At 51.8% G+C, this 23,951-nt stretch overlaps 1 protein-coding gene and 1 pseudogene across 1 annotated transcript; both read right to left on the bottom strand.

The window, feature by feature from the left end:
- Positions 1-82: 82 nt before the first annotated feature.
- Positions 83-17,935, bottom strand: CLN6 (CLN6 transmembrane ER protein). The gene is made up of 7 exons (XM_087820682.1): positions 17,862-17,935; positions 11,200-11,314; positions 7,574-7,672; positions 6,305-6,493; positions 5,994-6,049; positions 4,437-4,559; positions 83-2,799 (listed from the first exon to the last, which is right to left on the bottom strand). The coding sequence occupies exons 1-7, from the start codon at positions 17,933-17,935 to the stop codon at positions 2,529-2,531; spliced, it is 927 nt and encodes a 308-aa protein (XP_087676808.1). The 3' UTR covers positions 83-2,528.
- Positions 17,936-21,667: 3,732 nt separating this feature from the next.
- Positions 21,668-22,416, bottom strand: LOC107525839 (ferritin light chain-like; annotated as a pseudogene).
- Between the last annotated feature and the right edge of the window lie 1,535 nt (positions 22,417-23,951).

Below are 23,951 nucleotides of genomic sequence, written 5' to 3'. Positions count from 1 at the left end.
TTTTTCATTCCAAATATATTGACTCTTGAACAATATGGGTTTGAATTTATATGTGGATTATTTTCAATAAATACAGTAAATGTATTTTCTCTTTTTTATTTTCTTAATAACATTTTTTTCCTCTAGCTTACTTTATTGTAAGAATACAGTATATAATCATATGACATACAAAATATGTGATAATCTACTATGTTATCAGTTGGGCTTCTGGTCAACAGTAGGCTCAGCCTTCTGCATCTGTGGGTTTTTAGTCACAGATCAAAAATACTGTTTGGGCCCTGGCTGGGTGGGTCGGTTGGTTGGTTGGATTCCCGGTCAGGGCACATACCTAGGTTGCAGATTCCATCCCCGGTCAGGGCATGTTCGAGAGGCAACTGATCGATGTTTCTCTCTCTCTCCCTTCCTCTCTCTAAAATAAATTTGAAAAAGATTCAAGTTTGCCAAAATACTAAAAAACAAAACAAGGAAAGAAAATACAGTTTGGATACATCAATGTGAAACCCAAGGACATAAAGGACCAACTGCAGTTAAGTTTGGGGGGAATCAAAAGTTATTATGTGGAATTCTGACTCTGCAGGGGGTCAGTACCCCTAACCCCCATGTTGTTCAGGGGTCAATGTGCTCACTTTCATCCCTAATTTTTGATTCTTTTTTTGTTTTTACTGTTTTCTTATTAAGGTCCCCTCAAATTATATAACTTTCGAGTCCCACACAACTAGGCCTGCACCTGATCAGAAATATCTATTAAGTCCTTCTGTGAATAGGTCCCAGGGGGGTTAGACAGCAGTGTCCTCCAGGTAGGGAAGGTATCGAATGAGGTTGCTGGGCAGGTAGGGGCGCTAGGGCTTAATGGTGTGGAAAGTCTCCTGGCCAGCTGCCCCTCCTCTGTGTTGTCTGATAACAGTGCCCAGTAAGTTACCGGTGACTGAAACTGCCTGCGGGCAGAGGCTGAGACCTTTGAAGATCAAGAGCTGAGGCCCTGAGAGATCAAGTGGTTGGCCCGAGGCTAAGAACTGACCTCCAACAAACCAGCCTCCCTACTTCCCCCAGGGCTCCCTCTCTGTGTCAGCCTCTGGACCAGGCTGACAGCACAGCTGAGAGGCCCCATGTGGCATCTCTGAGGGGCAGGCCTGGAGATGCCCTATCCTGGCCCACACCCCCACACTCCTCCAAAGAGGGCTGGGACCCCACTGATTGAGGCCCTTCTTGGCCCCACCTCTCCCCAACCCAGGGATCCTACAAAGTGGCATGGAGGGCCAGCAGCCAGACGGAGCTGAGTGGGCCCTTGGGGTCTGCCGAGCACTTCTGCCTGGGCCCCAGACCAGCCACTCTCCCCCATGCCCTAGGGACATCCCTCCCTCCTGCTTCCCAAATTCTCAAAGCAGCAGCCCAGGCTTGGCTTCACACTGCCTTTATTCACACCTCTCAGACAGGGACTGACCAGAGGCTGGGGAACCTCTAAGAGGGCTGCAGAGGGACTCCAGCATGAAAGGAGAATCTGAGGCACGGGGCTCCCTGAGAACACAGGAGAGAAGGCAGGCCTGGGGAAGGCAAGGCAGGCCCCCTGAGACCCACAGGCACACATGGGCCAGTGCTAGCTGGAGGTGAGGCTATGAGGCCTGCTGCTGGGTGAGAAGTTTGCAGTGCCTGGGAGAAGTGGGAGAGGGGGGTGTCCTGCTGGGAATGAGGCCTCCCTTTTCTGGGACCAGGGCCCTGGCAGAAAGCTTGAGATTCAGACTGAGACAAGGCTGATTGAAGAGCCTCGATACCCACCCCCCAAAGGAGTTCAGGGAATAGTGCAGGTCTCTGAGAACTGCCACCAGCTGCAGCTCAAACCCTGCAGTAGGGGTGACAGAAGCAGGCTCCACAATTCTCTTGGAGGCAAAGGAGGGAGACAGAGCTTCCAGCAGAAGTGGTTGGAAAGCTACCACTGCCAGACCCCAAGATCAGGCTAGTGGTTAGGGGAGTGGGCTGGCCTGTGGATTGTCAAGGTTGGGTGGCTCAACACCCCATGCAACCTGAGGTAGGGTGAGGACCCGGGGTGCACACACCCCTTTCAGGGTACGAGGACAGTGACAGAAATACTCATCCAAGCCAGTTAGTGGGTGACACACCAAATCGCCTCCCCATGGGCCCACCCAGGCCTCTCCTGTAGGGGTACCAGAGGACTTCCCAGGAAGAAGGGGTCAGCCCTGATCAGCAAGAGTGAGAGGGGCCCCAACTCCAGTCAGGAAGGTGCACAGGAAGGCAGTGCCCGTATCTTGGCCTGACACACTGCCTAAAACGAAATCACGCCCTGGAGAGATCCAAATCAAACAGAACCTTGACCAAAACAACTGAATCTCCTGGTGATGTACTCCACACATGCACACGCACACACACACCTATCCATGTGTACTCTCACTCATGTTGTTACACACATGTACGTGGACATGCGCGCGCACACACACACACACACACACCGTGTTCAGACACCCTCTATGGCCCATCTCCTGCCCGAAAGAGCACCAGCGGCTGATGCCAGGGACTCAGCGTCGGCTGCTGACATGGAGGGTGTAGAAGGCCCAGGGCTCAGGGACGTAGATGACGCCCGGGTACTTCTTCCTGAGTACAGGGTCATTCCACAGCCAGGCGACCCAGAGTGCCACAAGCAGGAGAGTGAGGGCAAAGGAGTAGAGGAGGAAGAGGCCGTTGCTGTCCGGGAAGAGGCGTTTGCGCTTCTGATGCAGGACGAGGGCCAGCATGGCGAAGAAGGTGAAGATGAAGAGGATGAAGATCTGGCCCTCGGTGACCAGGTACCTGAGGAGCCAGCAGGCGAGGTGAGGTGGGTGCTGTGACAGCCCTGTCCTGCTTGGCACCCCTCCCTCCACCCAAATACGAGGCTGCCCCCCAGCCAGAACAGCTCATCTACTGAGGGGGGTCATGAAACAATACCACTGAGCCACAACCCGTATGCAGCATATTGATTTGGCTCAGTTACTATTTTTTAAAATGTTGAGTTTGTTGCCAATATTTGAATTACAAAGTACCTGAAAATGTGAATTTTTGGTTTCTCTGGTCACATTAGATTTGTATTCATTCCCACATTATAACAACTGATTAGAGGGGAAAGCAGCTGCCCCCATTAGAGCATTATTCTACAGTTTGCCACAGTCCCCACCATTCCGTTGCCTCACTTGAAGTCTGCTTGATGTACCAGTTTGGTTCCTATAGGCACCTGAGTTTGGGAATGCACCTGCAATTTATGGGGGTTGCCATTACTGTCTCCTTGAAGGCTGGGACACAGTCTCAGATTTCCCAGGGTTCCCTGCTGCTCCAAAGGTAGCACCTAGCACATGGCCAGGAACTCAGGAACACTTGTTGGAGGGCTTCTACGAGGTAATCTAGTCCACTCCCCTGCCTCGAGAGAGAACCCCAATGCTGACCCATTCCACTCAAGGGACTATAGCTTTGCAGCTGTGTGACCTTAGGGAACTTACAAGACATCCTAGAGCCTGGTTTCTTACTCATAAAGGGGGCACAAGTGGCCCTACCTCTCAAGGTTACTGACAAGAGCTGTGCACATCTCTCACTTGGACAAGCATATTGTTCAACAAATGGTTGCTGCTACTACTATAGCTATCACTGCACTAACACGCTATGGCTATGAATTGGGCAGGAAGCTCTTTCCCATATCTAACCCTTTTCCCTCTTGCTGTAGTTGATACCCATTTCTTTTAATCCTATCCTCAGGGGACATACAGATTTACCCTTGTGTACCCTCTCAGCCAGGCAGGGGACAGACTCTGCACGTGGACCCCAGCTGGCCCCAGGAAAGGCGGTCCTTTCCATTCTGATGAAGGCTTCCCACTGGAGAAGGGCCAGTACTTCCTGTGATACCCGCAATCTCCTGGGGAAGCCTGTCTTCAGGGTGGAAATGACAGAGAAGGGAGGTCCTCTGTAATGGGAAGAGAGAGCTGGAGGGGAAAAGACACCAGGCGGGGAGCTCCTGAGGCCATGGAATTCTTCGTCATCGTCATGGTGCTTTACAGTTTATAAAGCCAGTTTCTCTCCCCCTGGGTTCTCACCATCTCCTGAGAGGGAGACAAGCAGGTATTGCCCCCGTTTCACAGGGAATGAAACTGAGACCACGGGGCTCTACAGGGCGTGGCGTTAGAGATGGAGTCTTCTGGCCCCAAGGTTGCACTGGGGTTCTGGGAGGTGGAGCCCAGGGAAGGAGAGCATGAGGATGGAGAGAATACACTCAGGCCTGGCTTGCTGGTAACAGACGGGCCACCACATGCCACTGTCACAGTCCCCACTAGAAGAGGAAGCAAGGGCTCCCAGAAATAGGGTCTCACCTGGGGTCGCATAGCAGCTCTGTCCTCAAGAGCACATTTCTACTGCCTGGCTCACTGAGCGCCCCTCCACCCCACCCAGGTCCACTGTCCACTCACCAGTAGTACAGGCCACTGGGCACCAGCAGGAGCAGCGCCGCCCCTGGCATTGAGCTCTCGGCCTTGGTGGCAGTGAAGCAGCCGCTGAAGTACATGAAGATTATGAGGAAGAAGGGGATGTACCTGCCGGGAAGCCAAGGCCTCAGAGCCTGCCCCCCCCCCCCAGCCGCCTCCCCCCCTTCCCCACCCGCCCCTTTACTTTCCGGGTCTCATGCAACAACCCGGCAGGGTCGCTTCATGGGGAGGGCACTCCTAGTCCCTGCCCTCCTTTCCCGAGCGGGGTCCAGGCTGGGAGAGGAGGGAGCAGGGGGATGAGGGGCTCCCCGGGCACAGGCGGACCAGGGGCCACGGGGGAGGGGCTCGGGCGCCTCACCCGCTCCGTGAGTGCGGGGGTGCCCCTGCCTCAGGCTCGAGCCCTCCAGTAGCCCAGCCTCCCGCTGGCCTGGAAACAGCTGCGAGCCGCAGGGCCGAGGGCACACAGGCCTGAGGCAAGAACAGCACCTGCTGGGGCCTCCCAGCTCCACCAAACCCCTCCACTCGCACTCGGCCCACAGCCTCGCCCTCTTCCCACGCACACATTCCACCCGAAAGGACCCCCCTCACTCCTCCCCCAGCAGGCTGCTTTCCCACGCACCCCTTTTCTCTTCCGACGGCCCATCTTGTCTCTTTAGGGACCCTCCTCAGCTGGTCCCCACACACTCCTGTGTCCTCTGCTGTTCCAGGCCTTTGTTCCTTTCCCCTCCCCCGTTCCCCAACCTTCCGTGGGAAGGGTCTTCTGGCAAAGGCCAGGGAGATCGGCAAGAGGCCTGCCCAGGACCCTGAGCCAGAGCACCTCTGCACACCCCGAATCAGACCCTGGAAACACAAGCGTGGGGAACGAGTGACACGGGGAGTGACACGGGGAGTGACAGGGCGCCAGCCTCAGAGGAGTGAGGCCTCCCAGGTCCAGGGCTGGCTCTGTCCCTGACTAGCTGTCAATCATGCTCAAACCTTCTTCCACTGGGCCGTCTATCCTGTGTAAACTGTGCGTGGGGGGCAAGGGGGGCCGTGGGCCTGACCCTCCTGTGGCTGAGCCCCCGTCTGTGTCGGGTGGAGGCGCGGGGGGAGCTCTCCTGGGAGTTCGGAGGGGGGAGCACAACGAGCACCCTCCCCCAACCTGGTCTTGCTGGCTCTCCTCGGCTTCCTCCTCCCCTCCATCCCCGAGGGCCGCGGCCTGACACGGTGGGTGTCCGCACCCCCACATCGCCACTGGGGGGGATGTTTATCAGCCCCAAGGCCTCTTTCCCCGGTATCTCCTTCGGGCTCCCGGCCGGCGAGGGCGAGGCGGCCGCTCGCTGCCCTCTAGTGGCCGCGGTGGGCACCGCGCGGCCGGGAGGAGGCGGGCGCGGGGGACCCAGGGCGCCCCCAAGGAGTCGAGTTCCTGGCGCCCCCGCGGGGGAGGAGATGCCCCTCCAGCCGCTGCGCTCGACACCCGGAGGCCTGGGGCCCAAAGAGTCTGGTCCACTGTCCCTGCGGCCGGCGGCGCAGCGGGCGGGGAGCCAGGGCCCCATCACTCACCACATGCAGTGGCCCAGGTACTCGTCATAGTAGTAAAGCAGCTCGAAGGAGTCGATCTGGGGGCGCAGAGGCGACAGGGTCAGAGGGAGGTGCGTCGGCAGGGTGCTGGCCGAGCTGCCCTCTGCCCGCCCTCCCCCGCGCCCAGGCCGCCCCGCAACCTCCCTCACTCCCCGCCCCCAGTGGGAGGGGCGCAGGGAAGCCTCGCGCACTTCCTAAGCCCACGGGGTCCCAGCTGCCCCGCGACCGCGCCTCCCTGTGGCCGTCCGGGCGCAGGTGCCCGCGGGGTTGGCCTGTAGGGGGCGGCGCCTCACCAGCGTCTCGGGCTTGAGGTTCTTGATGATGGGGTTCTCACGGACTGACAGGTGGTGCTGGTAGCCGCTGAAGAGCAGGCGGTGGTTCACCGAGTCGCCCACCAGGTGGATGCTGGCGCCCATGATGAAGGTGATGATGCTGACGTAGACGATGGCGCGGGGCAGGGTGCGGGGCGACCGCTCGATGAGCTGCGTCAGGGGGAGACGGGCTGTGGGACCCGGCCTCGTCCCAACAGGAGCTACCCTCGGCCTCGCTCCCTAGCACCCGGGGTGGGATGGGCGCCACCAGCTGGAAAGTCGCTCACAAATTAGTGGGTCCCTTTAGTGGGCCAGCCCAGCTTCCAGTCCCTGTGGACCGATCGAGGGGGCCAAGGGAACAGCACCCCCTTTCCCTAGAGAGGAAACAGAGGGGCCAGCTCACTGCCCAGAGTCACACACAAGCCAGCACTGGATGTGACAGCCAGGCCTTCAACACAGGCATTGGGGCACCTGGTTCAACCCTCCACAGCCCCTAGTTGTGCCCCTAGGTGGCCGGGCTGGCCTATTGAAGAGGCCCTTCCATTTCTGAGTGATTGGTCCATGCTAAACACCAAAAAATAACAGGTGGGGGTTCTGAAATTAAATTACGTAACCGAGAACTCCTCTGAATTCTGCCATTATACACTTCTGACTTTTGGAGATTTGAAAAATATTTTTTAAAACAAAATGATGAGGATAGTAGATGGTGATATACTTGTTTTAAGAGCCCTTTATGTGGCAAAGTGTGAAACTGGCAGCCCTGGCTAGTTCTGTGCTCCCAGTAGCATCTCAAAGTCAAGGATCTCAGGCCAGAGGATACAGTTCCCCCTCCGTTGCTGCCATTCCTGTCACCTGGCCCTCACCTGCCTTCCCAACTGGTCTCTGACCTCTTCCAGCGCAACCCAGCCATTCCTGCCTCAGCCTCCCAAGATGAATTATGGTTTCCCAAGCGTGGCCTTATCTTCAGGTCCCTCTGCCTGAATGCCTCTCCCATTTCACCGTTGGCACAGTAGGCTGAAACCCAAATCAAACACCTCTCCTCGGGGAGGACTTCTCCATCCATCCCACCCAGAGGCAGTCCTGCCTTCCCTGGGCCCCCAGGCCTCTATCTGTCGCTCTATCATAGCCTTCATCTCCCAGACTCAGGAAGGAAAGCCTGATTCAGGGCACCCCCAGGGCTGGCACCAGCTCCCTGCTGGCTGGAGGTGGCAATGAGGGTGGGAAGGGAGGGCAAGGAGCCTAGGACTGTACCTTGAGCAGGAGAAAGGGCGTGATGATGTTGTAGGCCATATGGAAGTAGTCCCCCACGCTGGGCTTGTTGAGCGGAAACCATTCAAGAGGGAACACCAGCTGGGGAGCAAGGGGAGGAGTGGTTTTCACCAGGCACAGCCCCATGAGGCTCTCAGGGAGTCAGCCCCCACCTCCTCCTCCATACTCTTAATTCTTTCTGTGATCTCTTGGCAGCCCTGGGGCAAAGGTGTTTCCAGACTGAGAAACTGAGTCCCAGAGAAGGTAAACAGACTTGTCCCCAGGCACATGGTAGATGCAAATCCAGGCCTGACCCTGTATCCATTTCTCAGTGGGTACTAAATAAATTCCCCTGGGAACTGGCCTGGTAGTTGGAGGCTCCTTTGGGACTCAGTGGTGCTACCAACTTTCTAGGTGACCCCGGGCAAGTCCTTCCCCTCTCTAGGATTTCCCCATCTGTAACACAAGAAAGGTGACCCTGGTGGTATACATGGACTCTTAGGGATCTGGCATTCCAGGTCCTATGGTGATGACAAGCTCTTCTGGTCACTGGGCTCAGGTGCGGAAAAAATGCCCTATCCACTGAGCAGATGGACTGCTTCCAAATCAGGTCAAGGGTATACATTAGGAAACAAAGGAGAAAATGAGTTATTCAAAGTAGCCTCAATCTTCCTTTCCTACCTTCCCTGAGTGAGGAGGCAGGCCAGGGGCAGTTCTTCCTATTGGTCTACCCCAGGGAGTCCAAGCCTTGTGGGGGTCAGTGTGAAAACCCTTATTCAAGGTCAAAATATTACACACACACACACACACACACACACACACACACACACACACACACAGCCAAACTATACTTCCAGTATCTGTTGATTGAGAACACGTGTAATGACCAAAAATTTCAATTAAAAAATTTAAATTTTGATCTCTTTTAATTCAAAAATGCCACATTGGATAAAACTAATTTGTAGAAATACAACTCCCAGGATACAGACATCGCAATCTCTCTCTTTCTCACTCACATGTGTGTATCTCTGTATATAGCAAGATATATATATGGTGGCTGAAATATTCTTAGAGATAGCAAAATTCCAGAAATAGCCCAACTCTTCAACCAAATAGGACTAGTTGAATATACTATAGTACATATTTACTATAGAAGATTCAATAGCCATTAACAGAAATTACATCTTATATGTACTGACATGGAAAGATCTCCATGATAAAGTAAAGCAAGCACGTTGTAGAATAAGGTATAAAGTAAAATCACATTTTGGTTAGGAAAAGAAAAAAGATGTAAATGTATGTCTGTATGAGTAGAGAAAGGAGTGGAAGGATGTTCCCCAAACTGTCAGGGACAGGACTGGAAAGGGAGTCTCACTTCTTTATACACCTGGGCTTGAATTGACTTGTTATAACTACTACATATTACTTTTATAACTGGTAAAGGTTTTACTTTGTAGTTATTAGAAGTTCGGGACTATCATGCATACATTTGAAAAGCTCCAGTGTTAATACACAATCTTTTCAAATGCATATTCTCCCCACGAGCCCACTTGGGGTTAGAGTGGCCACAGCAACCAGTTAGTGAGGAGAGCCACGAGCCTGCTCCTGGCCTCATCTCTCCCTTCCCCAGAGCAATAGTCTGATGGGCAGATTCTTTGTCCTCCGATAGGTGGGACCTTCGTGTTGGAAGGGGGCTTAGAGCAGCTAGTTTGCAATTCTTACAGATGAGAGAACTGAAGCCCAAACAACAGTGACTTGCCCATGGTCACCCAAAACCTGACCAGGTGTCCTGACTGCTGGCTCATCCCTTTTCTTTCTCCTACATTAAAAAAACAACAAGTGGCCCGGCTGGGCGTAGCTCAGCGGTTGAGCGTTGACCTAGGATCCAGGCAGTCGGGGTTCGATTCCAGGTCAGGGAACATGCCCGGGCTGTGGGCTCGATCCCCAGTCGGGGGCGTGCAGGAGGCAGCCGATCAATGACTCTCTCATCATTGATGTTTCTCTCTCTCTCTCCCCCCTCTTCTTTCCTCTCTCTAAAATCAATAAAGATATATTTGAAAAAAAAATTTTTTAATTAAAAAAAATTCTGTAAAATCTTAAAAAACACACCCAACCAAACAAAAAAAAACATGTCTACAGAAAGGAGAACCAGCATCCACCATACCTCCTTCCTGACACACTGCCAGGAAAGCTGTTCTTCATCCCCTTCATCTTTGAGCCATGTATACAAGATTGTTAGGGTTGTTACTGACTTGTAATCAGTCAGCATGCATGCCACTGAGGCACCTCTTTTCTCCTCAAACATTCCAGGTTGCTCTGTAGTATCCGTAGTTCCTGCTTAATGGCCAGGAAACATTCTCTATACTGGATACAGCAAAGTTGATTGACCCAGTCCCTACTGCTGCAAGTTTTGGCTATTGTAAGCAATGCTGCAATGAACATCTTTAGGTAGAGACGCTGTTGTGTCTGGCTGATTACGTCTTCAGAGTAGATTCTTGGAAAGGACCTTACTAGGTCAGAAGGGATGAACACATCAGGGTTCTGGATATACATAATGGGAAGGGGCTGGGCTCTGGGGCCAGAGTGCCTGGGTGCAGATGCTGGTCCTCCACTTGCTAACTGGGGGAGCTAGAGCCTGTTACCCTCTCTATCCTCAACTCTTCCCATGTGTAAAGTTGAGATTAATAGTGCTGATGTGAGAACTAAATAAGTTTAACTACGTAAACAGCTTGGAACAGGGTAAACACTTAATGTATGTTAGCTGCTATTTCTACCTTACTCTTGTTATTATTCATTTGATAAAAGTGTATTGAGCACTTACCTCGCTGGGCACTATTCTAGGTACTAGTTATCACCTTGACAAACTGCTTTTCAAAGGGCTTTGCTAATCTGCATTATCACTAGCATGTACAGGGTGTTGGTTTCAGTGATGGATGTTGTTATTTTTATCACCCCCACATGAAAATTAACTTGGTATATGGTGGCACCTCCTTCAGTTTTTATTCTCACATTCTGTTATATATCTATCTGTCTATCTATCTATCTATCTATCTATCTATCTATCTATCTATCTATCTATCATCTATCTATCTATCTATCATCTATCTATCATCATCTATCACCTATCTATTACAAGTGAGGGGCTTTGGTGCTCTTCCAATGTTAACCTCATCCCTGGAGACCCCCACTATACACTGATGCATGAAGTAGCCTTAGAGGGAAGGGGACAGTTCCACCAGATGGCACAAAACTATCTGAAGCTCAGAGTCATATTAATATGCAAAATCAGCCTATACCCTTCACCTCCAGAAAAACAACACTATTCCACGGCTGTGGGGTGGCCAGAGGGGATGTTCTGCTTTCTTTTCCATACTCCTCCAGCTTGGTGATCTAGAGGTGAGACATGGGTGGGTGGCACAGTATGACTGTTCAGGCCCCCAGACTCCCTCCCCTATTTGCTGGTAGTTGCCTCACTGGCCACAGTCACAGAGTCAAAGGACATGAAATCACCCAGGCCTATTTTCACAGTTTACCAGTAGGGGAAATGACTTGTCTAAGGTCACTCAGCTAATTTGAGTCACACTAAGTCTCTCTGCTGTCTGGGGTTCCGTTCACAGCTTCACGCTCACCATGGCAATGGGGCGGCCAAAGTCCAGAATCCAGTTCTGCAGGGTGAAGTAGAACCAGAGGTCGAGGTGGAAGGGAGCTGTGTGGGCGGCCTCATCAGCTTTGATGGAGCTGTGCCTGGGAAGGAACGAGATGAGAGGGGTCAGGGCTTCTCCCTTCCTCCCATGGGAATCTCCCCTACCGGTGCCCCTCTCCCCTCCTCACAGTAAGCCACAGAAAGGCCTGGGGATCGGGGGGCAGGAGGAAACACACAGAATTAAGTTAGAGGAAAAGTATTTTGCAGGAAATACGGGGGTCTGGGCCTATGGCCAAGGGGAAGGTGTCCTGGGAGTGAACTCCAGCTGCCCTGACTTGCACTTCTCTGTGACTTAGGAAGGAAGCTGCCAAACAGGCATAACTGTCTGGTTTTCTCACCTCTAGAATGATGAGGAAATCAAATGGGGCAAAGGATGCAAATGCAGCTGAAAACCACGAGACACGATGATGGATGGCAGTCGCTAACCTTTATCGAACACTTACTATATTCCAGGCACTACTTACATGTTATAGCTGTTTACATATATTATCTCATTTGGCTGTTTTCATCTTCACAGAAACCCTTTGAGGATGGAATATTACCCTCATTTTATAAGTGAAAAACGGAGGCCCAAGGTATTAAGTAACTTGCCTAGTTAACACTGCTAAATATGTGAACCTAAATGATAAGGCTCCAGAGATCTTACACATACAGGGTGGGGCAAAAGTAGTTTTCAGTTGTACATGAAACAGTTAATAAAGCTATTGTAATCATCATAACCTGCATGCCTTTTTCCATAGGAACTGTAAACCTACTTTTGCTCACCCCTGTATATGTCTCTGTGTGTGTGTATATATATTTTTTATGAAATGGCGCCTCTTTCTTTTATATCGTTTTATTGGTTTTTTAGAGAGAGGGAGAGACAGAAACATCGATTGGCTGCTTCCTGCCCAGCCCCTATTGGGGATCGAGCCCGCAGCCCCGGCATGTGCCCTGACCAGGAACTGAAATGGTGACTCTTGTCTTTGTGCATGGGACAACGCTCAACCACTGACCACCACCAGGCGGGCCAGAGCTTCTATTTTTAGCCTCTATCCCATCATTGTGTCTACAGTGACTGGTCTGTGGGTGGGCATGTGACTTGAGCTGGACTAATCAAAGCCCTCTAGTGAAATTTGCATTATAGACTATAGACTGCGATGAACAGGGCCTCCCTCCTCTTGGTTCCTGAACCACAATAAAGTAGGAATGGGGCTGCTGGTATCCCTCTTCTCTCCAATCCATAGTCAAACCTAAGAAGGATGCCAGCAGGGACAAGTTGATGTAAGAGCCATGGCAAGAAGTGGAGCACCATCTGACAATACATCTTTGAAGAGCAGTTAGCCTCTGCTCTTCACAGATGAGCTGAAGTTCAAGGGCCAGTGCATGTGCCACCTCCTCCAGAAAGGCTTCCCCGATGAAACTTTTCCCAAAGCTCCACTAATCCCGTTACAGGGAGTGATTTATCTCTAACTCACAGCCTGGCCATGACATCACAGGGATGGTTTTCCTCTCTTACCTAGACCCTCAAGAAGAGGAGTGACCTTTAAGTTTCTCTCAATTCACCCATCTCCCCATGAGAGTTCAAATCCTCTTCCCATCATCCCTGCCACTACTTGCACACCTCTAGTGACAGGCAGCCCACTACTTCCTCAGATGATTGAAGTGTGTGTTTTATTGTCCATTTGTGCCAAGAACAGAAATGATGTGACATGGATTTGTATTCTCCAGAGTTCTCAGTTCAGTGCCTAGTTTAGGCTCAGTGATCACCGGCTGATTTGCAATAATATCAATTACCATTCACTTTTTAGTTGCAAACATTAGCTTAAAGGCACCACAGAGTTTTTCCTGCCATGGCTATTGCTTCCATGACTTTCCAGAATTCTTTTCAGCCAATTCCAGGGATGGTCCACACTGGACTGGTAGAGCAACCAAGAGACTGGAAGCTCCTGGGGGATCTCATCTCTGGTCACAGGCAAGACAGGTGGAGTGGGCCTTTCCCAGGTTAGCTAAGTCTTCCTGTACCCTCTGAGCAGTGCCCCTCAACTGACTATGACTGTGCTACGCTAAGAGCTTCACCTGCACCGTCTCATCTCATCCTCACAGCAACACCAGGAAGCAGGGCGTTTACCCTCCTGTTTTACAGATAAGGAGACTGAGGCTTACAGGCGTTGTGCTTAGCCAAGGTCACCCCTACTGTAGTAAGGAGCTGCGACTCTTCTCTGGTCAGCCTATTTCCCACTCTCTGAATCTTCTGTAACAGATGATGTTTCTTCAGCCACAGGGAGAGCCAGTAACCCAGGCCGGACCAAGTGGGAATTTTCTAACTAGAGTTCATGGAAAGTGCTCCTTCCTTTTTGGTGCTGGGGCACTAAGATGCAAACCTAGAGCTGCCTTTGGCCAAGGTTCCAGCTTCAAGGGACAGCCTGGTGAGAATGAAGCAGCCCTGCTGAAAGGATCAAGGAAAATGGGGAGAAAAAGCCCTGAGAGTGTTCACACTCCCAGTTCCAGGCATCCCCAAGGCCAGTGATTTGACCACATGAGCCAGTACATTCCCCTTTTGCTAAGGGTGCTACAGTTCACACTGGCTTGCTGTCACTTGCAACCTAGGAGTCCTGAATAGCACAGAATTCAAACCTGGGTCTACATGAATTTAAGACATGTACTCTTAATCACTTACTATTCTGTTTCTGTTTATTAGAATAAGCTATGCAGCAAATTAGGAGATCAAGTTAGAGAGGGAACAGTGCAGCCTGGAGCAGTACACAAAGTACAGAAACAAGGGAGCCTCACAGCACAGATGGGTGGATTTAACCAGGCAGGAGAGCAGGATCAAAATCCTGGAGGTGGAAGTGAGAAAGGCACTGCATGGAGTTGAGATGCCTGGCTTACGATGGAGAGGAAGAGGAGGGGCTGGCTGGGCCTTCAGATTGGGTGGAGATTCAGAAACGAACTTCGAGGACTGCTCAGGGATCTATGCTCAGTGACTGGTATAGAGGCCCCACCCTGCCCTTTCCCCTTAGTGACCATCAGGCCAAGGCCTCAACAAGGCAGACAGTGATAACTGCCAGGCCTGAAGAACTAGGATGGAGGATAAGAGCCCTCAGTGTTTTGCTCCAGAAATTTCCAAACTGGGCAAAGAGAAGGATGTTTGGAACAGGGAAGAAAGGCATTTTGAAAGCCTGGGAAAGCACATAGGTGTGTGTCTTGGGAAGCTGTGACCATACTAGGGGCTCAATAACTATTTCCCCCTCCACCTCAGGAAGTACCTCAGTCGACGGGGATCCCTGCCATTAGTGCAGCCTGGCTTAGCAGGGCAGGAAAAAAAGGGCAGGTACAGGGCAGACACCCAGCTTGGGAATCACTGATCAGCATCTAACTGTTTTCTGTTGGATCTCTGACCACGTGAGACACATCATGGATGGTGAAGTCATCCTCTCCCCCATCCGCTGTCCTGGGGATGCACAACCTTAAGCCTGTCCCAAGCTGCTGACTCCACAGACTTCACACACTGACCCCCACACCCCTGGCCAGCCTGTGCCAGCTCTAGATCTCAATCATCAGAAACTACTACTGAGCGCCATGGTGAAAGCACAATGGCAGGTAACCTGAAACAAGGTTGGCTTTTTCTCTCCTCCACAGCTTGATGTGTCTACCATATGGGGAAACTGATACCACAACAGCTGGGGAGCGCGTACCGTACAGCTGAAATATTCAAAGCAGTCAGCAGCATCTGTACGACTGCCTCGCAGAAGAGGAGGGTCCTGGCCAAGGTGGAGTCAAGCAGCGACCGTGAATAGGGACAGACTGATTTTGGTTCTACATAAAGAATGGTGAAATACCTGACACGATGCAAAGTTTGGAGAAAAAAAAAAAGAGGAAATAAAGGCAAACAATAAGACGGAAAAAAGAAAGGCAATTAGAAACTGCAGGGAAAACAAAAGCAGTATAAGCAAGCAAATGTAACTGTTAAATGTTACTTGGCTCTGTAGCGAACACTATTTACTTGGCGTAACTAATGTAAATATTATATATTGATTTTCAAAGTTTAAGATCAATCCGCAGACAAAACACTGAGGACAATATGTTAAAAAACCCCAGCAGGTAAATACTGTCAACCTTGAGAACATGAAAGTGAAATTATATATGACAGGAGTTGGAGGAAAGGGTAAAGTCAGCTAAAGGTTAGAGTAGGTAGGGGGACTACTATTCTCCTTTTAAAAAATAAGGGATACTGCCTACAGTTGACCAAAAAAGAAGTCATGGTATATGCAATTCCCTAAGGCTACCAAGGTAACAAAGAGGAACACTAAAAATAGAGATAAAAACACCACCTAGTGAAGATGAGGAAGGTATAAGTGAGCCAAATCATAATAGGAAGAAGTCAGTTGGTAAACACTGGGTTAGAGGGTAAAACTGATAAACCAAGAAATAGCAGGTGAACATAGCTTTTAAGAGTGTGGACTTTGGAGACCACCTAGGTTCACATCCCAGGTCTGCCACTAACCAGATTCTGAGCAAGTTACTTACTTACCATCCTGTACCTCAATGTTCTCATCTGCAAAACAGAGGGTAATAGTAGATCCTTCATCAATAGTTGTGGTTGAGTTTATATGTGCAAAAACTTAGAGGAGGGCCTGGTCCACAGAAACTGCTACATAGTTTGTTACTATTATTTAGAAATATGAATTTAACGGGTAGAAAGTGCTAAAAGATGCTAACATGGTTGTCTCAGGTTGAACATGGGACTGTTGCTTTTTACTCTAAGCTCTCTGTGCTATTTTTATTTAATCATGGGCATGTATTTCTTTGATTACAATTTTTAAAAACCCTGCCAACAGGGCAGAAATGGGCTATCTTGAAAGGTAATGAGCACCTTGTCATTAGAGGTGTGTAAGGATGCAGCAGAGGAAATCCAAGCATCCTAGGAATAAGACAGAATGATTCTATATTCTGTCAAGAGCAGCAATGATACTGAGAATGGGCCCAGAGGCACCCAGTGAGGGCAGAGACACCCTGAGAGGAACCAGCCCTTCACCCCATCCCCAGGGAGCATCCTAGCTGATGGGGAGCTCATACTCGAGTAAAGAGGGACCTCACCCCTTAGCAGCCAAAGTGGAGGAGTAAGAGCAGAAATCAGACGTCAGAAGCCCTGGGTTTAGGCCCTGGTTCTTGCCAGCAATTGATGTAACCTCTCTGGGCCTCAGTTTCCCCATATGCAAAATACAAAAGGACTAAGATGCTGCACATGGAAGCCCCACACATGAAATAAAGTGGTGACCATATCTGATATCCACAGACTGTTCTAATTGGGCTAGAACAGTTCAGGGCAGTCAGACGCCCAACTTGAAAGGGATCCTGACCAGAGATGTCCCTCAGTAGCAGGAGAAAGAGCTACCCTCAGCCAAGCCTCTCAGACTTCTCCCCTCATCCCAAATCATATCACAAACTTCCTAAAATCTATTTTGAGCACACTAGTGCTCAAGAACCTTCCATGGCTCTCCTGTACCTACAGAATAAAGGCTACATCCTTAACCTGCCAGTCAGAGCAGGAACTAGGGTAAGGCAAGTGAGGCATCTAGGGCCCAACTATTAAGTAGGCACTCACTCTCAGGGTTGTGCCAAGAGTGTCTCCTTAAATTCTGCACTCTAGTCCCAGCCCTGCCGCGATTAAAGGTTCTTTGCAACCAGTCTGCATCCTCCTGCCACTGTACATCTGGAAAGCTTCAGGACTATCATATTCAGCCTTTCCCCAAACTCTCTCCCTCTCTGAAACAGCCTTTCTTCCCTGTGTCACCTACCGAGTCCTTTGAGACTCAGCTGAAGTGCCACTTCCTCCATGAAGCCCTCCAGGATGACCTCCCAGCTCCTTCCGTACCGTGCGCCCCGGGCCCCTTCCGGTTTACCTTGCCCACCCCCGTAGTGACCGGCACAGCACTGAGCCCAGTAGAGATGCTTAATGAACGCCGCTGTTTCTAGCAGAATGCAGGGTAAGATCAAGAGGCGGCTTCCGTGCCCCCTCCTCTGCCTTGACTACATCAACCAGGACCGTCTTCCGCCGGGTGGCACAGGGTCAGCGACCACGCGGAGGGGCGCCCTTCCTCATTTTCTCGGGAGAGGAGCGTCCACACTTCTCTGCCGTCTCTTTCATTTACATTCTCACATTCTTGGGTTCCCCGGGGCAAGGAGGGAGCCTCCAGATTAACAGCAGAATCCAAGTCCTAGTCAGGGTTGGAGGGACCCCAAGAACTTGGGAAAGGGAGCCCGGGCTTGCAAGTGCGTTAGAGGCCCAAGTGAGCGGTGGAGTCCTCCGGGCCCGCCGCCCCCGCCCGGAGTTCCTTAGGCGCCTGGAGCGGTCTCCCCAGCCGAGCGACTGTTCCACCGCCGCCCCGGCGGGGTCGGGGCACCCCAGGAAGCGAACGGAACGGGAGGCGGGGCCCGGGCTGTCCCCCCGGCAGGAGCCGGGGAGCGCAGGGAAGCCGACCCCGCGGGCAGCCTGCGACCACCCCGGGCTCCGCTGCACCCCGCCGGCCGCCCGCGGTCCGCCCCGTCGCCCGCCCGCGTCACGTGGGGGGCGAGGTGCTGCCGCGCCCGCGGCCGCGCGCCCACCTGGCCTGCAGGAAGGGGGCGCCCGGCCCGCCCGCCGCTCCCGGGTGCTGCCGCCTCCGCGCCGCGGCCTCCATGGTGCGCTGCCGCCGGCGGCCCCGCGGCCCTGCTTTCCGGACTCCGAGGTCTCGGCCGGTCCCGCGGCGGCGACAAGAAATGCCGCGCGCGGGGGCGGAGCGGGGCGGGGCGCGCGGGAGACAGGGGCCTAGGGGCGGGGCTGGCGGCGGAGGTTCCCGCGGGGAGGGGTCGGAGACGGACCTGGGGCGCGAGGGAGGCGGGGCGAGCTCCGCGAGGGGCGGGCGGGGCCGCGAGCCCCGCGTCTCGGGGGAGGAGCGGGGCCGAGGCCCTCGTGAGCAACGCGTGTGGCCGGGTCGCCGCGGGGGTTTGCTGGGGTCGCCCGCGCTGCGGCGGCGGGAGGCTTTGCCTGGGCTGGGGGAGGCCCGGATATTGGCCTGGAGTTGGGTAGGGACCTGCGCAAAGACTAACTCCACCCAAATGCTCGCCAGGGGAGAAGGCGTGGCGGGTTTCCCTTGTTCTTGGGGCCTGGAAGGCATGGGGGGCTCGTCCTTCCTTCCTCAGATGGAAGAAGTCGAGTTTTATGGTGTCAGCTCCGTGGCCTCGACGCCAGGAGCTGAGTAATCCGTGGCATAGGAGGGTAGCACGCAGGGGAGCCGAGAATTCTTTCCAAGCTGTGGTGGGGGGATGCACATTATACATTTCTGGCTTTGTCGCTCTCTTGGACGTTGTGGGTTTGGAAGAGTCACTTTCCCTTCCTCCCGTTTGAACTTGCACTAACTCCTCGCTGTGAGCGGGGCATCTGCAGGCGGAGCCGCTAAGCCCCACCCCAGCAGCGTTTGGGAGCGGGTGGGGGAGGAGATTGGTAAGTGGTGTGAACTGAATTTTGTTCGGGCGGAGTCAGATGGGCTTCTGGAGGACGGAGGTCCCAGCTGTGACTCTGGGTTTATGAGCTGACAGTGAAGTTCTGAGCAGGAGTCAACGGGACACACAGGGGGTGGGGAAGAGTGTTCCAGGCAGCGGGAACAGCCAGGCAGGCGGCCGGGCGTCCAGAGAGATGCTGGTATTTGGAGGAACAGAAACAAGTTCAGTGAGAGCGGCAGAGGGCTGGGTGGAAGCAGGATGAACCCTGCCTTTATTCTGAGAATAATCGGAAGCAGTTCAAGGGCAGGGGCTAGCACAATCATACTGCATTTTAGGCCCTTCAGGCCACAGCGCGAGGATGGATGGGAGGAGGCAGGACTGGAGACTGGGAGGCGCAGCATGAGGCGCACAGTCGTTCTAGTGAGGGGCCTGGACTGCTGCCAGTGAAGGAGAGAGCTGATGACATGGAGTGGTGTGGGAAGTACCCTGGCTGTGACTGGAACGTCAGGGGTGGGAAAGCAGAAAGCAGGTGTGGGGTAAATGAGAATTCATTCTTGGCCATGTTAATCTTGAGGTGATCCAGGAAGGCTGTTGTACCTGTGAATCTGAAGCTTGGGCCAGACCTGGAGCTGGGCGGACTTATGTGTCGAGGAATATAGATGACAACCAGAAGCTAAGAGGCTGCCTGGGGAGAGAGCATCCCTGTGAGAAGAGAGACAAATGGCAGAGCCTGACAACACTCCTAGGCAGATTGCCTGGGCTTCAGTTCTGGGACTATTCCTAACTAGCTGTGACACTTAGGCAAATTATTCAACCCTGCCCAGCCTCAGTTTACTCATCTGTAACAAGGAGAAGCCTGTGGCATCTACTGCAGTAGGGTTGTGATGATTAAATGAAGTAATACACTTGAGGCCCTTAGCACAGAGCCTGGCCCTGGTGGATTTGTTGTTTATTTTTCAAAACTATGTTTTTATGGTGGTGTGTTTTTTTGTTTTTGTTTTTAGAGAGAGGAAGGCAGAGGGTGAGAGAAAGAAATATGGATGAGATTGGCTGCTTCTTGCATACCTCATACTGGGGATCAAGCCTGAAACCTGGGCATGTACCCTAACAGGGAATCAAACTGGTGACTCTCCATGCACAGGAGGATGCCCAACCAACTGAGCCACACCGGCCAGGGAGAATTTATTATTTACAACAGTCTTCCAGACCTGATGTTCCTCCGTGATGTGAGGGTATTGAGCTTTGCCTATTTCCATTCTATTTTCTTCCCTGTCTTTTCTCTTAGGATACTTGCATTGGATTTTTTTCCTTATCTTTGTGATCAGAACCCAAATCTCCTATCTCAGCTGTGGAAGGTGCCTGTATCCAGTCATTGTCCATTGGCCGCATCCTGGGCTCTAGCAGCCTACAGGCCGCACCCCGGTTCCCAGTTAGCAGTGCAGGCCTCTCCTGCTCCACTGAAGGGTGTGTTTGCTTTATAGCCTTTTTTCCTCTCATTTGCTCTTCGCCAGTCATAAACAGAGCTGGTGATGCCCCTATTTTGAAGCAGAGAAAATCAGTGTCCTGAGCTGAAGTCGTGTGCCCAAGGTCAGTCAATGACAATGCTCAGACTGGATCCCAGGTTTAATTTTGGTGAATCTGACCTTCCATCTGCAGATTGATCTATGTATACACCAGAGAAGAAGGATTGCGGCTTCCCGCACTGACCCCAATCTCCTCATTTTCTGTTGGCTTTGAAAGCCTGCTGGGCTCCAAAGGAAGGGACATGAGGTGCCTGTGATGTAACCACAGATTTAAGAACACCCAGGGGTGGGCTTCCAGCCATTAGAGGATGAGGCTGTGTGGAAGGGCCTCTCTGGCCCATTTACTCTTCTAATCCCTTAAACACCAACAAATCTGTGTCCTGTCTGGAGCCTGCAGCTGGCGCTTGAGTAGAGGGGAGTCCAGGCTGGCAGGGGGGCCAGGCCTTCCTGAAAGAACAAAATAAAAACTACCCCCAGCCTGGTGGGATATGAGTCCCTTTCTTTCCCATCCCATCAGAAGTCTTTAAAACACCACCTGCATTAGCTCTCAAATTGCGCAGAAATTCAGGAGGGTGGATGAGTAAAGTTGGCACCAACTCTTGGGCACTTAGGGGCACACTTGCAGGGATATTGCTTGTAACACTCTGGGGACATGGTCCCTGCACACCAGAAGGGCAAATGATCTCAGCTCTCTGAGCTGCCATTTCAGTAAACAGCATAGAGGAACTTTTTAGCTGGAGGGTTCTTTAGGATGATCCAGCTCAGTGGTTTCAACTTTTATTTTAGCAGATGTTCTCACTCTTTTTCAATTATAGCTGTATCAGATACGTTTTAATGCACCAACTTAGCTCCTCTCAGCCACACCTGTCTTCCAGGCCCTTGCCCCTTGTCTCATTCCAGCACAAGCCAACTGTACCACCCCCTCCCTCTGAAATTCCGGCCACAGAAGTGTTGGACACTCCATGGGGTGAACCTTTGACCAACAAGAGACAGGGGTTGGCAGATACATTCTTTTCTCTTCCTCCTGGAGGAACTGCCCAAAGCTTCACACAGCCTCTTTAAAGAAGTTTCCACAAGATCTTGCAGCAGCTAATGCTCTTGGCCAGCTCAGCACTGCACTCCTGTGCTTTCTCCCCTTCTCTGCCTCACCCCCTTTTCCTCGCTTCAGCTCCCCTGGCACTGCGCTCCCTCATAAAATGTTAGCGCGTATGCTTCTGCCTCAAACTCTGCTTCTTAGGGATTGTGGGCTGAGACAGCATCTGACATAGATGCTCAGTGTAGAAAACAGATACAAGTGGGGCTGCTCTGAGTGAAGAGAAACAGGGCCCTGGTGCCATCTCTTTTTCCCCCAGCATTTTCCAAGCTGATGACCTTGACAGGGCTCCCCGGAAAGCCTTTGATGTCATCTAATTCTGTTACTGGGCAGTGGAAGAAACTGCAGCCTAAAGTCACATGCAGGTTAGAAGCAAAGCCAGGACCAGAACCCAGACTCCTTACTCCTACTCCAGCGCTCTTCCCATCAAGTCAATTTAAGAACTTAAAATTTTTTTTTCCTTTTCCCCAAATATCTTCCTATACTGGTCTGTCCGCAAAGGCTTTGGAAGTCCCCGTTTCATTGCAGTCACCACCTGGAGGCATGACCCACCGATCCCTGAACTCAGACATTGTGACCCAAGAGGACAGAGAGGAAATGGGTCAAGGAAGGGTCAGTTATGCCTGATTTAGGGCAGGTGTCACCGATCCTCTTGATGAGTTTCACCTGCTCTTCTGGAACGTTGCTCTGCAGGGAGTCACAGATGAGGTTGTGCAGGTAGAACCCAGGGCATGCAGATCCACAGGGCCTGGTTCAGGTTCCTCTCGAAGGCCATGGTGGCTTCCATGGCATCCTGAATGTCACCCCACTCATCTTGGGACAGCTTCGGCATATTCTGGAAGAGAATGGGGCCATTGTGCTGGTTTTGCATCTTTAAGAGATGCCGGGTGCCCTCAAGCTGCTGCTTCTCCGCCAACTCGAGGAAGAAGTGGCTCACACCCTCCAGAGCCACATGGAAGCCCAGAGAGAGGTAGGTGTGGGAGGCCCACAGATGCAGGTTGACCAGGTGGTTGATGGCAGCCTCCACCTTGGTGGAATAATTCTGATGAATTTGGGAGCTCATGGTTGTTTGCCAATAGGAGTTAAGATTACAAAACGGTGTTGGCTGCTCTGGGAGGCTGAGGATGGCTGAGGTGGTGACTGGAAAAGAGGTTGGACAGTGGTCAGAGGCTGGAAGAAGGGGTGTCCCTGGTTCTGTTCCATCCAAGCACTGTTGAAGCAAGAGACAGATCCGGGGGACTGCCGAGGGCACTGAGACTTCTGTTTCACTCTTATCAACTAACATTTACTGCACAATTGCCATGTGCTATGCCCTGGTCCAGGCTTTATGGGGATTTTCTCATTTAATCCTCACAACAACCCCAGGGGGTAGGAGTCACTTTTGCCTTGCTGACAGATGAGGAAACTCAGGCACAGAGAGGCTGAATCATCCACCCAAGGCCACACAGCCTGCCCATGGTGAGTCCTAAGTGGACCTGGGCAGCCTGCCTCTGGGGTCTATACTCTTCAGAAACTACCACACAAACAGCCTGAACAGACAGGCCATGCAGGCTTGAGGGAGATTTTTCCATAGCCATAGCAAACCATGAGTAATAAATCTCTGCTTTTGAAAACTGTTTAAGAATTGTCAACCCTGAGCCCTGGTCGGGTAGCTCAGTTGGTTAGAGTATCATCCAGATATGCCAAGGTTGAAGGTTTGATCCCCAGGCAGGGCTCATTCAGGAACCAACCAATGGCCCAGCAGCCAATCAATGACTCTCATCATTGATGTTTCTCTCTCTCTCTCTCCCCCTCTCCCTTCCTCTCTCTGAGATCAATAAAGACATATTAAAAAATAAATAAATGAATCAACCAATGAACCCTGGCCACCAGGACTCATTCCATACACATCAGGGTGAGTATGGGAGGCAACCAATTGATGTTTCTCTCTCACGTCAATGTTTCTCTCTCTCTCTCCCCCCCGCTTCCTCTCTCTCTCTCAAATTAATAAACATCCTCAGGTGAGGATTAAAAAAAATGAATCAACCAATGAATGCAAAAATAAGTGGAACAACAAATCAATGCTCTCTCTCCCTCTCTTAAAAAAAACACCAACACAAAACAATAAAAAAAAGAAAAAGAAAAAAAAGAATTGTCAACCCTGAAATCTGGATGGTTGGACTTTGAAATTTAATCAACTGTTGTGCTATAGAGCACAGAGCTGTCAGTCTTTAGAAAGTCCTGGCTTTTCCTGGAGGCATCTTCATAGGCCTAACCCTGTAAGAGTAGGAGAGCCATTCACTCGAGTGGACTGGCATGTTGCCGAAAGTGAGGGCTTTGAGAGAAGCTTTAGGTAGGTTCTGGCCCCATCCAGGTTGATTCAGGACTGTGTAATCCTGGAAAAGCCACTCAAGCTCTCTGAGTCTTGGCTTCTTTACCTGCAAAATGGGATAATCACAACAGCCCCCTTCCAAGGTTATGGGAGGCCCAGAGAAGGTGGTGGAAGCTTGACAACTGATCATAGTCCTGGTGGCAAGAAATGTGTCTCTCAGTGGGAAGCTCTGGGAAGGCAATGCTCCACCCAGAGGAGATGCTAAGACTTGAAGTTCAGCACCAACA

This window comes from Miniopterus natalensis, chromosome 1 (genome assembly GCF_054644295.1).
Source record: "Miniopterus natalensis isolate mMinNat1 chromosome 1, mMinNat1.hap1, whole genome shotgun sequence".
Taxonomy (NCBI): Eukaryota; Metazoa; Chordata; class Mammalia; order Chiroptera; family Miniopteridae; genus Miniopterus; species Miniopterus natalensis.
The sequence above is the reverse complement of the archived record's forward strand: the minus strand, read 5'-3'. Positions and strand labels throughout refer to the sequence as shown.

Bases quoted from the DNA above. Each gene is read 5' to 3' on its own strand.
- CLN6 (XM_087820682.1), bottom strand. From the start codon at position 17,935: ATGGAGGCCGCGGCGCGGAGGCGGCAGCACCCGGGAGCGGCGGGCGGG. The intron at 6,050-6,304 runs GTGAGGCGCCGC...CTGCGCCCCCAG, and splicing joins ACCTCAAGCCCGAGACGCTG to ATCGACTCCTTCGAGCTGCT. The intron at 2,800-4,436 runs GTGAGTGGACAG...CTGGCTCCTCAG, and splicing joins CCCAGTGGCCTGTACTACTG to GTACCTGGTCACCGAGGGCC.